Source organism: Capra hircus, chromosome 7 (genome assembly GCF_001704415.2).
Source record: "Capra hircus breed San Clemente chromosome 7, ASM170441v1, whole genome shotgun sequence".
NCBI classification, from domain to species: Eukaryota; Metazoa; Chordata; class Mammalia; order Artiodactyla; family Bovidae; genus Capra; species Capra hircus.
In genome coordinates this window covers 57,769,803-57,786,377 of record NC_030814.1, presented here as the reverse complement: position 1 = coordinate 57,786,377, position 16,575 = coordinate 57,769,803, and the positions used below count along the sequence as shown (strand labels likewise).

At 54.3% G+C, this 16,575-nt stretch overlaps 2 protein-coding genes across 8 annotated transcripts; one reads left to right on the top strand and one right to left on the bottom strand.

The window, feature by feature from the left end:
* RELL2 (RELT like 2) lies at window positions 12-4,160 on the top strand. Of its 4 annotated transcripts, none has more exons than XM_018050225.1 (8): window positions 13-782; window positions 972-1,449; window positions 1,865-1,930; window positions 2,026-2,092; window positions 2,529-2,714; window positions 2,988-3,363; window positions 3,479-3,512; window positions 3,756-4,160. In XM_018050225.1, the coding sequence occupies exons 2-7, from the start codon at window positions 1,266-1,268 to the stop codon at window positions 3,509-3,511; spliced, it is 912 nt and encodes a 303-aa protein (XP_017905714.1). In that variant the 5' UTR covers window positions 13-782; window positions 972-1,265; the 3' UTR covers window position 3,512; window positions 3,756-4,160. The 4 variants fall into 4 exon arrangements, with proteins under 4 accessions (XP_017905713.1, XP_017905714.1, XP_017905715.1 ...); XM_018050226.1 differs by having other exon boundaries at window positions 13-789; window positions 1,210-1,449; XM_018050224.1 differs by lacking the exon at window positions 3,756-4,160 and having other exon boundaries at window positions 12-782; window positions 1,210-1,449; window positions 3,479-3,566.
* FCHSD1 (FCH and double SH3 domains 1) lies at window positions 2,358-14,615 on the bottom strand. Of its 4 annotated transcripts, none has more exons than XM_005683066.2 (20): window positions 14,543-14,615; window positions 14,212-14,309; window positions 13,589-13,634; window positions 13,144-13,211; window positions 12,677-12,818; window positions 12,455-12,591; window positions 12,295-12,358; window positions 11,034-11,162; window positions 10,489-10,611; window positions 10,207-10,302; window positions 9,450-9,575; window positions 8,935-9,039; window positions 8,586-8,747; window positions 7,593-7,721; window positions 7,432-7,515; window positions 7,148-7,265; window positions 6,822-7,042; window positions 6,023-6,110; window positions 4,808-4,863; window positions 2,358-4,670 (listed from the first exon to the last, which is right to left on the bottom strand). In XM_005683066.2, the coding sequence occupies exons 1-20, from the start codon at window positions 14,561-14,563 to the stop codon at window positions 4,605-4,607; spliced, it is 2,079 nt and encodes a 692-aa protein (XP_005683123.2). In that variant the 5' UTR covers window positions 14,564-14,615; the 3' UTR covers window positions 2,358-4,604. The 4 variants fall into 4 exon arrangements, with proteins under 4 accessions (XP_005683123.2, XP_005683124.2, XP_017905710.1 ...); XM_005683067.2 differs by having other exon boundaries at window positions 12,677-12,812; XM_018050221.1 differs by lacking the exon at window positions 11,034-11,162.

Sequence of the window (16,575 nt, the reverse complement as noted above, 5' to 3'; positions counted from 1 at the left end):
GCGTGAGAGTCTGGGCTTGGCCGGAGGACAGTAGCATTGGTCCTAGGATGACAGGGCCATTTCCTTCCCGCCGGGGGTCAAATCCTCGGGAAGCCGAGCCATCTTGTCCAGCTACCTGTCCCAAGCGGGGCGCAGGCCGTGTCGCCTCTCTAGGAGGCTCCGGAGAACCGGCCACGCTGACCCTCTCAGGTGCAGAAAGCAAGCTTCCCCCGGCCCGCTGGGGAAGATTCCCAGCTACACATCCAGCCGGGGCATCTGAGGGCTGGAGCCAAGCCAGGCGTGCCCGATAGACCGGTGGAGAGCGCTCTCGCCTGACTGCCCGTCCTCCTCACCCGGACCCAGACTCGGCTCCGCACTGTCACCGGGCGGCAGTGGGGGGGCTGCGCAGTCACGCGCGCACCACACTTGCGCTCAGGAGCGCGCAAGGCTCTCTCTCCGCCCCGCACACCTGGGCTCCGCCCCCTGGTCCCCGGCCGGCGGTCGAAGGCTTTTGGGGACCCAGAGCGGCTGCGGCAGCGCCCCCCTTCTCCTTCCCTTTCCACGGCTGGAGTTGTCCGGAGCCTGTCGCCGGTCCCAACCAGCCCTCATCCCTTTCCATCCTTCCCTCCCCCCACCCCTGCCGCGGCACGGGTATCTGCAGCCGCAGCCCGGAGCCCTTGAGGCGGCGAAGGGGGGAGGGGAAGGAAGCAAGGGATGAGCGCCGGGAGGGCGTCGGGGGCCCTGAGCCGGACTAGGACGCCCCTGGAACCGGAGCCGGAGCCGGAGCCAGAACCAAACCACCGGTACCGGGTGGGCCAGGTGGTCAGGACGGGAGAACCCGAAAGGCGGGAGGGGGTGTGTGTGAGACAGTACAGGAAGGGGAAGGGGCTGCGGAGGCCTGACTCAGGCCCGCGCAGAAGAGATGTGGACGCTGACTCAGGCACTATCCTTGTGCCGGCCGCCTGAGAATTCCGTCCCATCTCTCTCTGCAGTGTCCTTGGGAGGGACGAAAGCTCAGGACAAGCTGGAAACGGGGAGCTCTGGGCGTCGGGGAAGCGGGACCAGGGTCGTGGAAGAGGGCCTGCGCAGCCGCCGTCTGACACCCCTGGCCCGGACCAGCACCCCTGGCACGGACAGCTCCTTGGTTGGGTAGGGGGTGGGGCCAGACCTCAGAGGCTTGTCTGTCTTGAATCCTGAGGACGGCATTCCTAACCCTTCCCCCATCCTTAGCTGCAGCCCCCTAACTCCAGGAGCCGCCCTGGCCCGTGCTCACCCGCCAGGGCCTCATGTCGGAACCACAGCCTGACCTGGAACCGCCCCAGCATGGGCTGTACATGCTCTTCCTGCTTGTGCTGGTCTTCTTCCTCATGGGCCTTGTAGGCTTCATGATCTGCCACGTGCTCAAGAAAAAGGGCTACCGCTGCCGCACCTCGAGGGGCTCGGAGCCTGATGACGCCCAGCTCCAGCCCCGTGAGTGAACAGCCTAAAACCTGGCTCAATCACCTTCCTCCCTCACCCTTCTCCCCACACCTCTTCATGGCCAACAGACCCAGGCTAAATCCTGACCTAGCCAACAGACCCAGGCTAAATCCTGACCAAGACAGGAGGCCTAGTAATGCTTTCTTGAGTCAGCAAGTGGGGTGCCACCACCCTGAAAGCAGGGCTAGAGAAGGCACCGTGGGTGGGAAGGGCCCACTGGTGGTAGTCCTGGACTCCCACTGATTTTCTCTTCTTTTCTGCCCTGGCCCTTGAAATGCTAAGGTACAGAATGATGCAGTTTGGTAAAGGGGTAGGTCTTGAACAATAAGCCATAGAAACCACCGGGTAACGTACCTTCAAAGTTGATCCATTTCCCACTGCCTCACCAACTTCTTTCATCCTTCAGCTGAGGACGATGACATGAATGAGGACACAGTAGAGAGAATTGTTCGCTGCATCATCCAAAATGAAGGTGGGTGTAGGCTGTCCCCTTGTCCCCCAGCTCCTCGACTTTCTCTTGCCCTTGCCTTTGCCTCCACTGACCCCTTCTTTTCCTTCTCCCCTCAGCCAACGCTGAGGCCCTGAAGGAGATGCTGGGGGACAGTGAAGGAGAAGGGACAGTGCAGCTGTCCAGGTGAGCTGGAAACATGGGCCAGTATGATTTAGTATCCTCTCCTCAAGCACATTCCTCTCCCAGTCTCCTTGCATGATTAGGGTGACAGGGGAGAGTAAGGCTGAATAATGGACAGGAAGAAGAAAGTTTGGTAAAAATCCTGAATCCTCCAAACCACATCTCTCCTTTAAATGTCATCAAGCCTAACCTTCATCCCTTATGCCACTCCCCTGGGTTAAACATTGCTCACTTTTTAGCCCTGGGAGGGAAAACAACACATGGTCAGTAACATCTTCATATTCAGTTTATTAGATAAAGACAATAAAAGAATGGTGCAGCCTGGGGGAAGTGGGACATCTGGGGGGGGTTTAAGGAGCACGCTGAAAGAACAGGAACAAACAGAACAGGAAGAAAAATGGGAATGTTCCCCCCTGCTCCCTTCCTCCCTACCATCCAGCGTGGATGCCACCTCCAGCCTGCAAGACGGAGCCCCCTCCCATCATCACACAGTGCACCTGGGCTCCTCAGCCCCATGCATCCACTGCAGCCGCAACAAGAGACCCCCACTTGTCCGTCAGGGACGCTCCAAGGAAGGAAAGAGTCGCCCCCGGCCTGGGGAGACCACCGTGTTCTCTGTGGGCAGGTGGGTATATAGAGTACCCCAGCGACAGGGAGGTTGAGGTGGGGGTCCAGTGCTCAGGCATTTGACTCCAAAGGTGGGCCCTGGCTCTTTCTTCCTGGACTGGGAGCTACAGCAGGAGTCAGGCTGCACAATGTGCCCCACAACCTGAGGCTATCTCCCCTGCCTTAGATCAGAAGGACATGGCTCTCAAACCCAGGATGTCCCTGACCAGAGGAAAGGGCCAAGCAGTCTTTGAGAGTTGGCCCTAAGCCCCAGTGTCCCCTCCCCTCCCAGGTTCCGGGTGACGCACATTGAGAAGCGCTATGGGCTGCATGAGCATCGTGATGGCTCTCCTACGGACAGGAGCTGGGGGTCTGGTGGCGGGCAGGACCCAGGAGGCGGCCAGGGGCCTGGGGGAGGGCAGCCCAGGACAGGGATGCCTGCCATCGAAAGCCTTCCCCCTGAGAGGCCGCAGCCCCCGGCCCTCGCCAGCACCCCCATGCAGAATGGAGGACTCAGGGACAACAGCCGAGTCCCTCGTGCACTTGAGGGGAACCCTGGAGCCTCTACAGAGCCGATGCTCGGGGCTGGAGGGAGGGGCCCAAGCCCAGGGCCAGCCAGAAAAGAAGCAAATGGACAGCCAAGCAAACAGGACACCTCAGATCACCAGGTATGAAGACATGGCCAGCGCTGCAATGGGCTGAGCTCTTATTGCTCCTGTTCTGCAAGGCCACTGGAATGACCCACCTCCTGTTCTCTCATTGTCCACCCCTCCTCTCTCTCAGGTGTCCCCACCACGGGGAGCAGGGGGTATGTGAGGTGAGTCTGCCTGGGCCCCAAGTCAATCTTATTCTCCCAACCCCTATATGAAACTACCTCAGCCCATCAGTTCCCTGAATCCCTGGGGTCAACTGCAGGCTCAGCCTTTGGTACATATTCCTTGGTTCGGTGGTGGGGAGTGACCATGTGCTCCAGGGGGTAGGGAAGGTCCTGCAGCCTCTGGGGAAAAGCGGGGGGCTCCGCTTGAATAGGAGGCAACAGTCACCCTTCCTTTCCTCCAAGCCGCCTCCTTCACTGTGCTGACAGACTACCAGCTGGCAGGCCAGGGAGTGGGTTGGGCATGAAGCCCCTCCCCTCCCCTGGACAGCACTGCCCCCCAGCTGAGGGACCCGCTCTACTTCCACCTGGAGTTGCACAGTCTCAGGCTGGGGGTACCTGGGGAGAAGTCTTATCCCTGGCCCTCAGCCTCCTCCCCTTCCCCTGCCTGCCCTCAGGCCACCTGACCTACCTTCCCCATCACCTCACTCCATATGCTAGAGCGTGGCGGCTGGGAGTAGGCCCCTGCCCTTGGTGGGCCCTTAAAGCAATAGCACCTTAGGTCCTCTGCCCTCTTGGCACAAGAGGCCCAGGCCCTGGCTCGGGCTTTGTGCCCTTTATTCACTGTCAATAAATCCGCTCAGACCATTACAGCTGCTTCGCATACTGGCTCCAGCTCCTTCTGACAGGCCTATCCCTGTCCCAGGCCCCAACCCCAGTGGCTCTGGCATCTGCAGTGGGGTGGTTCACAGAACCAGGGTGGAGACACAAATGAGCCAGAGCCACTCAAGACTTCGGGGAACAAATTCCAGTCCCAGAGATTTCAGGGTAGTTCACCACCCTAGAGATGGGGTGGTGGCAGAAGAGAAGGGGTAGTCTCAGCCCTAGAGATGGCTAAAGGATCATGGGGAAAAAGGAATGGGTTCCAGCCCCAGAAATGGGGAGAGAAGTAGTGTCTACCCCTGAAGGTGAGAATGGAAATCAGGGAGATTCCAGCATTTGACTGTGTCGCTTTGGATCACCATGGGAAGGGGCAGTCTGATAGCACGGAGATGGGGCAGCAGCATCACTGGGGGATGGAGATTCCCCCTGGCTTCAGGTGAGGGGATCTGGGTGGCCAGGATCCGGGGCTTTAGCCGGAGGGGGAGGCGGTGGACGCATCTGTAGGAAATACACAGTCAGTGCTCCTGGGGCTTCCCTTGCGGATATCCCATCCATTCCCTCCGCTCTGCAGATAGAACAGGACAAATTGGAGTGACCCCTCTTCCAACACTCTCCTCCAAGGGAGGGGCCCTTACCGGCCTGAGTCGAGGTGCCATCATGTCCAGGGACCCAGGGCAGTCCAGGTCTTGATCTGGAAATAAGAACCACAAGTCAACCTACTGACTTTATTTTGTTCACTTCTGTATCTCCAGCTCTTAGGACCATAAAAGTCACTCAGTTGTGTCCAACTCTTTGCGATCCCATGAACTATACAGTCCATGGAATTCTCCAGGCCAGAATACTAGAGTGGACAGCTGTTCCCATCTCCAGGGGATCTTCCCAACCCAGGGAGTGAACCCAGGTCTCCCACATTGCAGGCGGATTCTTTACCAGTTGAGCCAAGCAGGGAAGCCCAAGAATACTGGAGTGGGTAGCCTGTCCCTTCTCCAGGGAATCTTCCAGACCCAGGAATCGAACCAAGGTTCCTGCATTGCAGGTGGATTCTTTACCAGCTGAGCTACTAGGACCATGGCACTCTGTAAATATTTTCTGATTTAACAAATAGTCACTAACCTGGGTCATAACATCCATCAATCCATCCAACCTCAACACTTACTGGGCACCTGCTGTATACTCAGCCCTGCTAAAGGTACCAGAGTAGGGGAAGTGGGATCAGAGCACCCCCACCCCTAATGGCTGTCAGTGACTGAATAATGAAACACCAACAAACACAATGAATGAGTACTAAAGTATTCAAAGTAAACTAAGGGTGCTGGAGAAGCAGGGTGCAGAAAATGGCAACAGGGGCTCCAGGGTCAGGGAGAGAGGTGCAGAGAAGAAAGTGGAAATACCTTTTAGAAGAGATGGTTTTGGAAAAGATGGATGAGGACAATGATGCAAACCAGATGTTTGCAGGATTCAAGAACACTAAGGATGTGTATTGGGAAAACACTGTGGGAGAAACTGGCTAATTTTAATAATAATGAGAAACAGTTACTGACTGCATACTTGCTATGTGCCCAGCACAACGCTGGGTACCCTACAGACATCTCTTTAACTGTCAAAACTCAATGAGGAAGGAACCTTCCTTCTCACTCTGTAAAGGCCCAGACAGGTTAAATTGCATGCTAGGAAGTCTGGGCAGAGTTTGACCAATGGGCCTGGCTCCAAAGCCCAAACTCTTCTACCATCAAGCCTCAGAGAGCCTGAGGGAGGAGGTTCCTGAGAGCAGGCAAAGGGGCCAAGTATAACCCAAGAGTCCCAGACTTCCTGTCTCTTACCCTCCTGGGGGCCCAGCTCCTTCTACTCACCACCAGGCAGGAAAAGTGCAGGGGATCCATCCACAGCAGAGGTGGGTGCAGGAGGGGAGAAGCTGGGAGGGGAAGGGGATGGCAGCATCTGGGAATGAGAGGGCAAAGGCTTATTCCTGGCATGTGGGAAGGTTTCACCAGCTATTCCTCCCATCCCATCTTCAGTTCCTGCCCCATCACTTCCCAAGCTAGAAAGCAGCCAAATGCTTGTATATGGGTAAGGTTGTAGGTGATACACATTTCAACAGCCCATATGTATTGACACTTAATATGTCCCAGGCATCTTTCTGGCACTTCACATGCACTAAAAATTTATTCATTCCTCACCACCACCCCATGAAGGAGGTATTTGATGATTACTATGTCAGAGGAAACACTCAGATTAAACCATCTATCCCAAATCATAGATCTAGTTAGTGACAAAATCTTGCTAGAACAATAGGTACCATATATCAAAGCACCTCCTAGGGGCCATTGGGCTAAGCCTTTTACCTCCGTTATCTCACATCAGGAAAGTCAGTCTCCCAGAAAAGATATCATTATCCACCTTCTACATGCATGTGAAGAAACAAGCTCAGAGAGGCCTAATCATTGCCTAAAGTAATCGAATAGGAATCTGAACTTAAATCCAGCTCTAAAACAGGGCAACCAAACTCTTATGAAGACTGCCTTGCTTTCCCTTTTCTCTGGAGGCCCAAGCCACAATACAGGGAATGGGGTATTAAGATGAATATGGGATCTCCGTGAATGGGAAGGTCAACCAGAGATGCCTGGGGACCCAGGGAAAAGGAAGGCTCACCTGCTCAGGGTCTGAGAGTTCAGATGGTCCTGGGGGGCCAAGTAGCTCCTCCACCAGCAGGGAGGGGAAGACCCCAACATGGCCCCCAAATTCTCCCCTCCAGAAGCCGTCATCCACTCCATCCTGGGCCCGGGGCAGCAGGCGGATGAGCGCCCCCTCAGGGAAGCTCAGCTCCTCGGCGCTCTGTCCAGTGTAGCTGTACAGTGCACGAGCCAGGAACGCTGTAGAAGCCCAGGAGAGATGGTGAGGGGAGGAGGGAAGCAGCGTGCCCTGGACCACGACACCCCAGGGCCACAATGACTCAGCAATTCTTGTCCCTTTCTTACCTGTGGGCTCTGCCCCCAAAGGGTTGTCGCCGTCACAGCTGCTCTCAGGGAAGGAGAGGTCCGCGAAGTTGAGATAGCGCTCAGGGACAAAGCCTACCTCACCGTGCTGGTTCCGAGCCTGCTCTCCCAGCAATGTGAACAGAAAGTGGGCTTGCCTCAGCTGTCCACAGCCCTGGCCCTTCTTCACTCAGGCTTCCAGCTTTTCTGGCTGGGTCTTTATGGGCCACAGAGAAGTCCCTCCCACTGCTCCCTTGCCAAGGTCTGAGCCCCAGGTCCCTACCCACCTTGACCCATTCATCGGCATCTCCCTCCTCTATGACCTCCAGCCACTCGCCCTCTGTGATGGTCAGCTCGTCCTCACGTCCTGCCTAGGCCCCATAAAGAAGAATTCAGGACTGGCTGTCCCCTAGCCCTGATGGTCTAAGGTCCTTACCCCCATTCACACCTGATAGCCAAACACCACATGGGCGGGGCAGGGGAGGGGCCTCGTGGCCAGGGCTGTGGGGGCAGGCTCCTCAAAGAGTTCCCCAGTCTCCTCACATTCCTCAAAGTCAGACAGCTCAGCATCCTCAGCCTGTAGGGGCAGAGAAAAGACATCACTGTGAGGCCCGGTCTCAAGTACCCTCTGTGTCTCCCACTCCTCCATCCTTCTGTTAACCTTGTGGATCCTCCTCCAAGGCAGTACCACCCCACCGTTCACCCTGGATCACAAGGAGTCGTCACAGGGCAGGAGAACACTAATGATAATCAGAGTTACAGCAGTGAGTGCTTACTGTGTGCCAGGCACAGTGCTATGTATCTTATGTACCTTGTTTAAGCTTCTTAATGGCGTGCATGCTCAGTCATGTCCAACTCTTTGCAACCCCATGGACTATAGCCTGCCAGGCTCCTCTGTCCGTGGAATTTTCTCAGGCAAGAATACTGGAGTGGGTTGCCATTTCCTACTCCAGGGGATCTTCGTGACCCAGGGATCAACCCACATCTCCTGCACCTCTTGCATGGGCAAGCGGATTCTTTACCACTGGTGCCACCAGAGAAGCCAAGTTTCTTAATTAACAAGTTTCTTAATTAACAAGTTCCTGTGTTATTTTGTGGAACTACCAGCCTCATTTTACTTATGAGGAAACTGAGGCTCAGAAAGCTTAAATCACTTTCCAAGATCACAGAGCTAGTAAATGGAGTGTCTGGTACTCAAACTGCTTACAGCCTGCTCTCAGGACCTTAGTTCATCACCACCATTCTATATTCACAGTAAAAGTTAACTGAGAACTCTCTCTGTTACAAACTGTGCCAAGAATTAAACACTTAAGTGATTCCATTCAAGCCTCACAACAACCTGTTGAGTTACGTACCATTGTGATTCCTGCTTCATAAGGTCCACTTTCCACTAGGGCTCTTTACCCTCCCAAGTATGTAAGGCTGAGTGGAGGGAGCTCACCGTGGGAGAGAAGTCCCTCTGGGACAGCCGGGCCTCACTGAGCCGTCGCTCCTGCTCCACCTCATCCTGGGCCTGGGTCATGGCTGGCTTCAGCCAGTGTTGCACGTCCAGGCCAGCTCCCTGCAGCAGGGCCAGGCGGGCAGCCCCCTTCACCTGGCTCACCTGACGTGGGGAAGAGGGGTCAACCCAGGCGATGGCTGGGTCTGCCTTTGGGAAGTGAGTGGAGCCTCCCCAGGTATGTCCACCCTCTACGACCTCCTGCTTGCAGTCTCCCCACCATCAGATGGAGTGGAGGAGGCCGGAGGAGGTGTGATCTCAGTGGCCCTAAACCCACGGCATGGTGCCTCACCTGGGCCCGTCGGATGCTCTCTCTTACTTCCTGCAGCCGCTGTTCTATGCCTGGAGCCTCTCGCTCTGGAGCCTGCTGCCGCCTCTGCTCCAGCCGCTGCAGCACCTGGTTGGGGAGGTGGAGGACAGGGGAGGGTGGAGATACCATGGGGCACAACTTAGAACAACCTGGTAGTTAGCTAGTTGCTTCACATGCATTCTGTCATTTAATCTTCCCTGGGATGTGGGTGCTATTATTAGCCCCACTTTAATGACAAGGAAACTGAGGTCCAAAGAGCTGAAGTCACTCAGTACCCTCTTACTCAGGGTTATATAACTAGGAAGCAACAGAGCAGGATTTGAGTCCAGGTGAGTCTTGCTCCCAAGACTATGCTCTTAATTACTGTGCCACACTGTTGGCTTGAATTACTCTTCCCTCCCCTCCTGCCTACAGCCCCATGACATCCCTCAGTGACTCTGGGACCCCCATCTCTCAGCATTTCTTGCCCAGCCATGACACCTGCACCCCCACCTCACCCGATGCCCATGATGCTGGATCTTATAGTCTCGGGCAGCTCGGCTCGTCCAGCGTTGAACTTCTTTCTCCAGGCCACTCTCCCCTGCCATACCTCCTGCACCCCCTTCCAGCTCCAGGACACACACCTGAATGAATAGAGAGCTGTGAGGACTGCCTGACGCTGCTCCTTTACACCTCCTCCCTACAGTTCCCTCCTTCTCTCCTTCCCACAAACAGGTGGGAGCACACACCTATGACTGTGGACACAGGTGTGCTTCCGTGTGGACACACAAACACAGTCCTGGAAATGGGATCCAGGTTGAGGGAAAGAGGCAGAATGAAAAAGATAGTGAAGTGAAAAGAGAGAAGGGTGGGATAAAGAGTGTTAATCTGTGTCCTGGTGGGAGAGAGGTGAACTGGGGTTCTGAAACCCTCTCTCCATGGTTTAACAGTCTCTAAGTAAATTCCATGGGCTTCCCTGGCGGCTCAGTGGTAAAGAATCTGCCTATCCATGCAGGAGGAGATGTGGGTTTGATCCCTGAGTTGGGATGACCCCCTGGAGAAGGAAATGGCAACCCACTCCAGTATTCTTGCCTGGGAAATCCCATGAACAGAGGAGCCTGGTGGGCTATAGTCCATGGGGTCACAAAAGAGTCGGACATGACTGAGCAACTAAAGAACAACAAAGTTAATACTAGGATGTGAATAATGGGAGAGAGGCCTAAACCACAGTCCCCTTTACAACTGGCCTGGATCCACCTAGCACAGAGGTCTCACCTGATCATTCCCTGCTGGCTGAAACTGCTGAGGTGGGGTGGGGGAAAACACTCCAGGTTCCTGAAGAAAAAGCTCCAGATCCTGCTCCCAGCTTACCTTGGGGATTGGAAAAAATCAAAGTCACCCACTCACTGGCTCCCTCTCCAAGCTTGTCCCCAGCCTTTCTTGGAAGAGAAAGGACAAAGTGAGAAGGAAATGGGCAGACATGTGGTGGGGTAGGCTGTACTGGGAGAGAAGGGTAAAGAGAATCTCTGGAGGGCTCCAATAGGGCACAGCCCTCACCTGGGAGGTCGCTTGCCTCCCGCGGCGAGCATGCTCCAGGGCCATCTCTGCAGCTTCCAGCTCTGTGCGGCTTAGTGAGGTCAGTGGGTCCCTCAGGTGTTCTAACAGCTCACTGACCAGAGCCTGGAAAGAGTCCCAAGATGCTGACACTACCCTCCCCCCAAGCAGGCTCTCTGTCCAGGTTTGGGTGGGAGATGGGCATGAGGTATGGGAAATTGGAAAGGAATAAGACATTATTATTGCTTCTAAAAACAGACCCTCTTGTGTGCACAGCACTTAACAGTTTAAAAAGCATTTTCACATTCATTCTCTCCCTTGAGCCCCATTAGTCTTATAAAGTAGTCTGAGCAGTTGAGGAAACAGGAGTTCAGAAGGGTTAAGTGTTGTGCACAATGTCACACAGCCAGCTAGAAGCAGAAGCCAGGAATGTCTCTTCTGCCCATTCTAAGCAGGCTAGCTCCCCCGCCCTACTCAGCCTGTCAGTGATGGGAAGCAGGGAGAGGCGCTCCCTGCAGAGAGGCCGGGGTAGCTAGGCTGAGACTAGCCTTGAGCAGGGCCGGCAGTTCTTCCTGGTAGTAGTGGTCAAGGTGGGCATTGGTGGCCACCAAGTTAAGCAGGTACTCATTGCGGGCTGCTCTCAGCTGCTGGGAGTACTGGGCCGACTGGGCAGACAGCTAGGAGAGGAACATAGGTATCAGCTGGGAGCTCTAGACTCTTGGGGGTCTTCCAAGGCCAACCCAGATCCAGAAAGAATTCTCACATTATTGAGATAACTGGCAAACTATACTAAAAATTTTATATACTCACAACTCCTGATCAAAATCCTCTAGTGGAAACTACATACATTTAAAAGAAAATCCCAACTGCTCCTTACCATGGTCTACCATGGCCAACATGAGCTGGCCCCAGCACCCTCTCTCTTTCCACAATGCTCATCCCCCTGCTCACAGTGCTCCAGCCACCCTGGCCTTCTCTCAGTTCCTTGAGCCTACAAAGTTATTCTCACCTCAGAGCCTTTGCACTTATCATTGCCTCTCCCTAGAATGTTCTTCCCCTACATCTTTGCACAGCTGGTTCCTTCTTGACACTCAGCCCACCTGTTCAGAGAGGCTTTCCCTCTAAATTGGAGAAGGCAATGGCACCCCACTCCAGTACTCTTGCCTGGCAAATCCCATGGATGGAGCAGCCTGATGAGCTGCAGTCCACAGGGTCACTACGAGTCAGACATGACTGAGGGGACTTCACTTTCACTTTTCACTTTCATGGATTGGAGGAGGAAATGGCAACCCACTCCAGTACTCTTGCCTGGAGAATTTCATGGACGGGGGAGCCTGGTGGGCTGCCGTCTATGGGGTTGCACAGAGCTGGACACGACTGAAGCTACTTAGCAGCAGTAGCAGCCCTCTAAATTACACTCCCCTGTTATGCTTTATCAAAGGACCTTCTTTGCTTTTCATTTATTCTGAATCTTTGTTTATTTACTATCTGTCCCCCCCAACCAGGCTGTGAAGGCAGGAACTCTACTGGTAGTGTTCCCCACTGTATCCCCCGTGTTTCAAACAATGCCTAGTACATAAAAGTCCTCAATAAGTGCATAAAAAAGGAACGAAAAACAAAGGTACTATGTCTATTTTATAGATGAAGAAAATGAGCCTCAGAGAGAACAAGTTTACCAAGGTCATGCACCAAGGAAGTAGGGTAGCCTGGATTCATCCCAGTCTCTCTGACTTATGCCCCTAAGTTCCAAACCACTAGACTAATCTGTCTACCTCTCCCTGCCCCCACTCATGCCCACATCCTCTGAACCTTGGTGCTGAGTTTCTGAAGACTGGTCCGAGTGTGAAAGAGGCCATGGTCACTTCGGTTAAGCCTGTGCAGGCAAAGGAAAGGAGTGGAGGTCAGACCCAGCCATGGTGCCTTGGCTCTACACCCTGTCCCCAGGCTTCCCAACTCCCCATCAGCCCACCTGGCCTGGACATCAGCCGCCTTCTCCTGGGCCAAGGCCCAGACGCGTTCCCGCTGCCCATACAGCTTTCGGCTTCGGCTCAGCTCCCGGACAGACTGCAGCACCTCAGCCTGTGCCCTCTGGAGGTTCTCTGCTCCCTAGAGGCGTGGACACAGAAGTCCTGATCCAGACCACCTCCATCCCTGAGTTAGCCCTTCCTTCACCCCATCCACTGAACCATACCTTCCGAAGCACCTGCTCCTTAGCACTCCGCCCCGTGCCCCCAGCCAGGTCACGGTATCGGTCAGATGCCTGGAGCCGGGCTTGGCCCCCAGCCACGGTGGCATCTAGCAGGCAGCGCCAGGCACCGAACACCATCCTGCCTCTCCCCAGAGAAAGAATGTGTTAAGGAGGGGAGCACTCCAAAGCTTCACCAGATGCCCCCCTCCCAGCACCACGGGAGACAGACAGCTTTCCCATCCCCCTAGTCTGGGAGCCCATCAATCGATCCGCCCATTATCTCAGCCACAAGGATCCCTCTTGCCCTCCACCGCCATCCAGTGTCCTTGCTGGGTCAGCTGCTCTCCTCCTGCTGTATCAGCTCCACCTACAGCTCACGTGCCCTCCCCACAGGTTCCTGGGGTTAAGTGCCTCATTCCTTCTTGGCCCCTAGTTCCCCCCACCCCACCCCACTATACTATGGGATTCACCTGCTGTCCATCTCCCCACTCCGGTGTCCTTCCCTCTTCAAGAATGGCCCAGCCAGTTTCTGGAGTGCCTGGTGGGAAAATCATCACAGACCCAATTCCGTTTCAAAGACCCCAATGTGTGAGAACACAGGACCAGAATATGATAATATCCCTCACTTTGCTAACTGCTTTACATGCATTAACTTATTCCATCCTTGCAAGAACCCTGCGTGAAGGTACAATTATTGTTATTCCCATTTTACAGAGAAAGAAATCGAGGCCCAGAAAGTTAAGTAACTTGTCCAAGGTCACACAACTAAATAGTACCACAGCAGGGACTTGACACACATGCCTGATTCTAGGCACATGCTCTTGACCAGAACAGGAGTTATGTGTGGAGCCACACTGCTGGTGGTGTAAAGGAGGCCAGAACAAAAGGGAAGGTTCAGAGAAAAGAGTCCCATACCTGCCCATACTCCCGTTCAATGGCCGCCCTCTGCTTGCTGTAGGATCTGTGAAGATTGGGGGGGTGGGGTGGGGGTGGTGTTCCTGTTTGGTCCATTTCTCCCACCCTCCATCCTCTCTTCAGCGTGGGCAGGAAGGAGTGGGGAGTCAGGCCTACAGAGTGACTACACTGACACTGAAGAGAGAGTCCTTGAGATCACCTCGGGCAGCCGCAGCACAGGACAACCGCACCTCAATGCTCAGAGACTCAGCAGGATCCTCCCTACCCCTGGAAAACCATCTGTGGGCTTGGAGGTGAGGACGCATGGGGGCCTGGGTACAGAGTCTGCCAGCCTTCCAACAGGTCTGGAAGGGGGGAGGGGTTCTGCCCAAAGCTTGATTGTGGGGGTGGCGGGGCGGTGTGGAGTGAAGGGCTTTGAGAGAGGGTCCCAGTGTGTTTATATGTTTTGGAGTGGGCGGAAGGATAATTCCTATCCAGTATGAGAGAGGCCTAGGGTGAAGGACTTGAATGGGCAGGTTGGAGAGCTCTTCACCCCCGCCCGCCCCGACAGCTGTAATATGTTGTAGAAGGGGCGGAGCATGTGACAGGGAAAGTGGGGGTATGTGGACGGGGTCAGGGGCTACCTGATATCCTCCAGTAGGTCTGCCTCTCTCTGCTGCCGGGTCTGAAGGATGCTCAGCTGCTCCAGGAAGCGAAGCTTCACCTCCTGGGCCGGCTTCACCTGTAGGGGTAAAAAGAGGATGAAGACCCCTGGCGCGGGGACCTGAAAAACACTCGGCGCTGGGAGCGGTGAGGGGGCGGGGCCAAGGAGGAGATGGGATGTTTCCTCGGTTACTTCTGGGTTGGCCTTTGACCCCTTCCTACTCTTCGACCTCTCCGGGCGGGTCTGGTGCCCGATTGGTCCCCATCACTCCCCCTACCCGCCAGGAGTCCCCGTTTCCAGGCCAAGCTCACTTTTCGGGGCGGCGGCTGCATCTCCGCTCCGGCCCAGGCAGCGACTCGACTCCGGAACTCGAGGAAGCCCCGCCCACATGTAAGCCCCGCCCCTGTCCAGCTCCGCCCTCGCCCCGCCCACGCCTGATCAGTCTGCTTGCTGCGCGGCAGAGCACGAGGGGCCCGCAAAGAAACTAAACCTCCGTTACTGCTGCGAATACCCCGGAAAGGGTCCGCGCCGCATGGTGGACGCTGAGTCCGCTGGACAGTAGGGGGGAACCTCAGGTTTCTGTGTCAAGACGCCTGGGTTCTATTTCTAGTACGGAGCTGCTGACTCAGCCCATAATTATTTCTAATCATTCATTTACATATGCAGATCTCTAATCCTGACGCGACGGCTGAAGGAAGGCAAGGAACTCAATCTGTGACCAGGAAAACTGAATCACTGGATACCTCATCGAAGATGCATCTGATGAGGGAAACAGGGCTGGTCCTAGGCTTTTTCCCAATTCCCACTGAACTGGAAAAGCTGGTGTGGGAGCGAGGATGAGAAAGACGCCTGGAGCCTGGAAGGAACCAGTACCAGAGGAAAAGACAGTACATCCTGGGCCAGTGGAGAAGGAACAACCAGCAGGCGGAGCTGGGAGATGAACGTGGGGACCTGTGGCCTAGAAAGCCTCTATGGCCTTTAGGTTCTGCACCCTTAAGGTTCTGCACCCCAGGACATACCCTGCTCCACCCCACCCCCGCACCGCCTTCTGAAGATCAGCACACCCTTTCCTCATCCTTCTCACCTTTCCGTGGCTCACACCTCCTCACCACACCCGACTTGGAAAAGGCAGGTGTCTGTGGCCCAAATTCCAGATTCATATTTCCAACAGCTCACCTCCATGAAGATCACCTCAGGAGATCTAAGTAGGTACCTCAAACTTTTAAAACAGCTCTTGCACCTGATCCTTCCCCAGTCACCTCTCTCAGTTAACATACTAAATGGAACCATTCTCCATACAGTGAGGAAAGTCATAAACCCAGAGTCTATGTGCCTTCCCTTCTACCCCCACATTCCATCCATCAGTTCTGTTTGTCACTCAGTTATGTCCGATTCTTTGAGACCCCATGGACTGCAGCACACCAGGCCTCCCTGTCCATCACCAACTCCCAGAACTTATTCAAACTCATGTCCATTGAGTCGGTGATGCCATCCAACTATCTCATCCTCTGTCGTCCCTTTCTCTTCCTACCTTCAATCTTTCCCAGCATCAAGGTCTTTTCCAATGAGTCAGTTCTTCACATCAGGTGGCCAGAGTATTGGAGTTTCAGCTTCAGCATCAGTCCTTCCAATGAATATTCAGGACTGATTTCCTTTAGGATGGACTGGTTGGATCTCCTTGCAGTCCAAGGGACTCTCAAGACTCTTCTCCAACACCACAGTTCAAAAGCATCAATTCTTCGGCGCTCAACTTTCTTTATAGTCCAGCTGTCACATCCATACATGACCACTGGAAAAACCATAGCTTTGACTAGATGGACCTTTGTTGGCAAAGTAATGTCTCTGCTTTTGAATATGCTGTCTAAGTTGGTCATAACTTTCCTTCTAAGGAGTAAGCATCTTTTAATTTCACGGCTGCAGTCACCATCTGAAGTGATTTTGGAGCCCCCCAAAATAAAGTCTGTCACTATTTCCACTGTTTCCCCATCTATTTCCCATGAAGTGATGGGAAGATGCCATGATCTTCGTTTTCTGAATGTTGAGTTTAAATCCAACTTTTTCACTCTCCTCTTTCACTTTCATCAAGAGGCTCTTTAGTTCTTCGCTTTCTGCCATCAGGGTGGTGTCATCTGCATATCTGAGGTACTGATATTTCCATCAGCAAGTCTTAAATGTTCTATCTCCCACTTAATAACTTCTCTCAATTTCTAGAACCAACAGCCTTGTCCAAGCCCCCATTATCAGTCTCCCATATGGTCTGGTACCTGGTCTCTTTGCTTTCAGTCTTCCCCGCAACAACCCATTGTCCAGAAAACAGCCTGAGTGATCAATCTTTTTTAAAAAA

What these genes read in the sequence shown, in the direction of transcription:
- FCHSD1 (XM_005683066.2), bottom strand. Translation starts at nt 14,563, where the DNA reads ATGCAGCCGCCGCCCCGAAAA. An exon ending in TCCAGCATCATGGGCATCGG is followed by an intron (nt 9,040 to 9,449) that starts GTGAGGTGGGGG and finishes CTCCCCAACCAG; the next exon opens with GTGCTGCAGCGGCTGGAGCA. An exon ending in AACTCTCAGACCCTGAGCAG is followed by an intron (nt 6,111 to 6,821) that starts GTGAGCCTTCCT and finishes TCTCATTCCCAG; the next exon opens with ATGCTGCCATCCCCTTCCCC.
- RELL2 (XM_018050225.1), top strand. Translation starts at nt 1,266, where the DNA reads ATGTCGGAACCACAGCCTGACCTGGAACCGCCCCAGCATGGGCTGTAC. An exon ending in TGACGCCCAGCTCCAGCCCC is followed by an intron (nt 1,450 to 1,864) that starts GTGAGTGAACAG and finishes TTCATCCTTCAG; the next exon opens with CTGAGGACGATGACATGAAT. An exon ending in CTGCATCATCCAAAATGAAG is followed by an intron (nt 1,931 to 2,025) that starts GTGGGTGTAGGC and finishes TTCTCCCCTCAG; the next exon opens with CCAACGCTGAGGCCCTGAAG.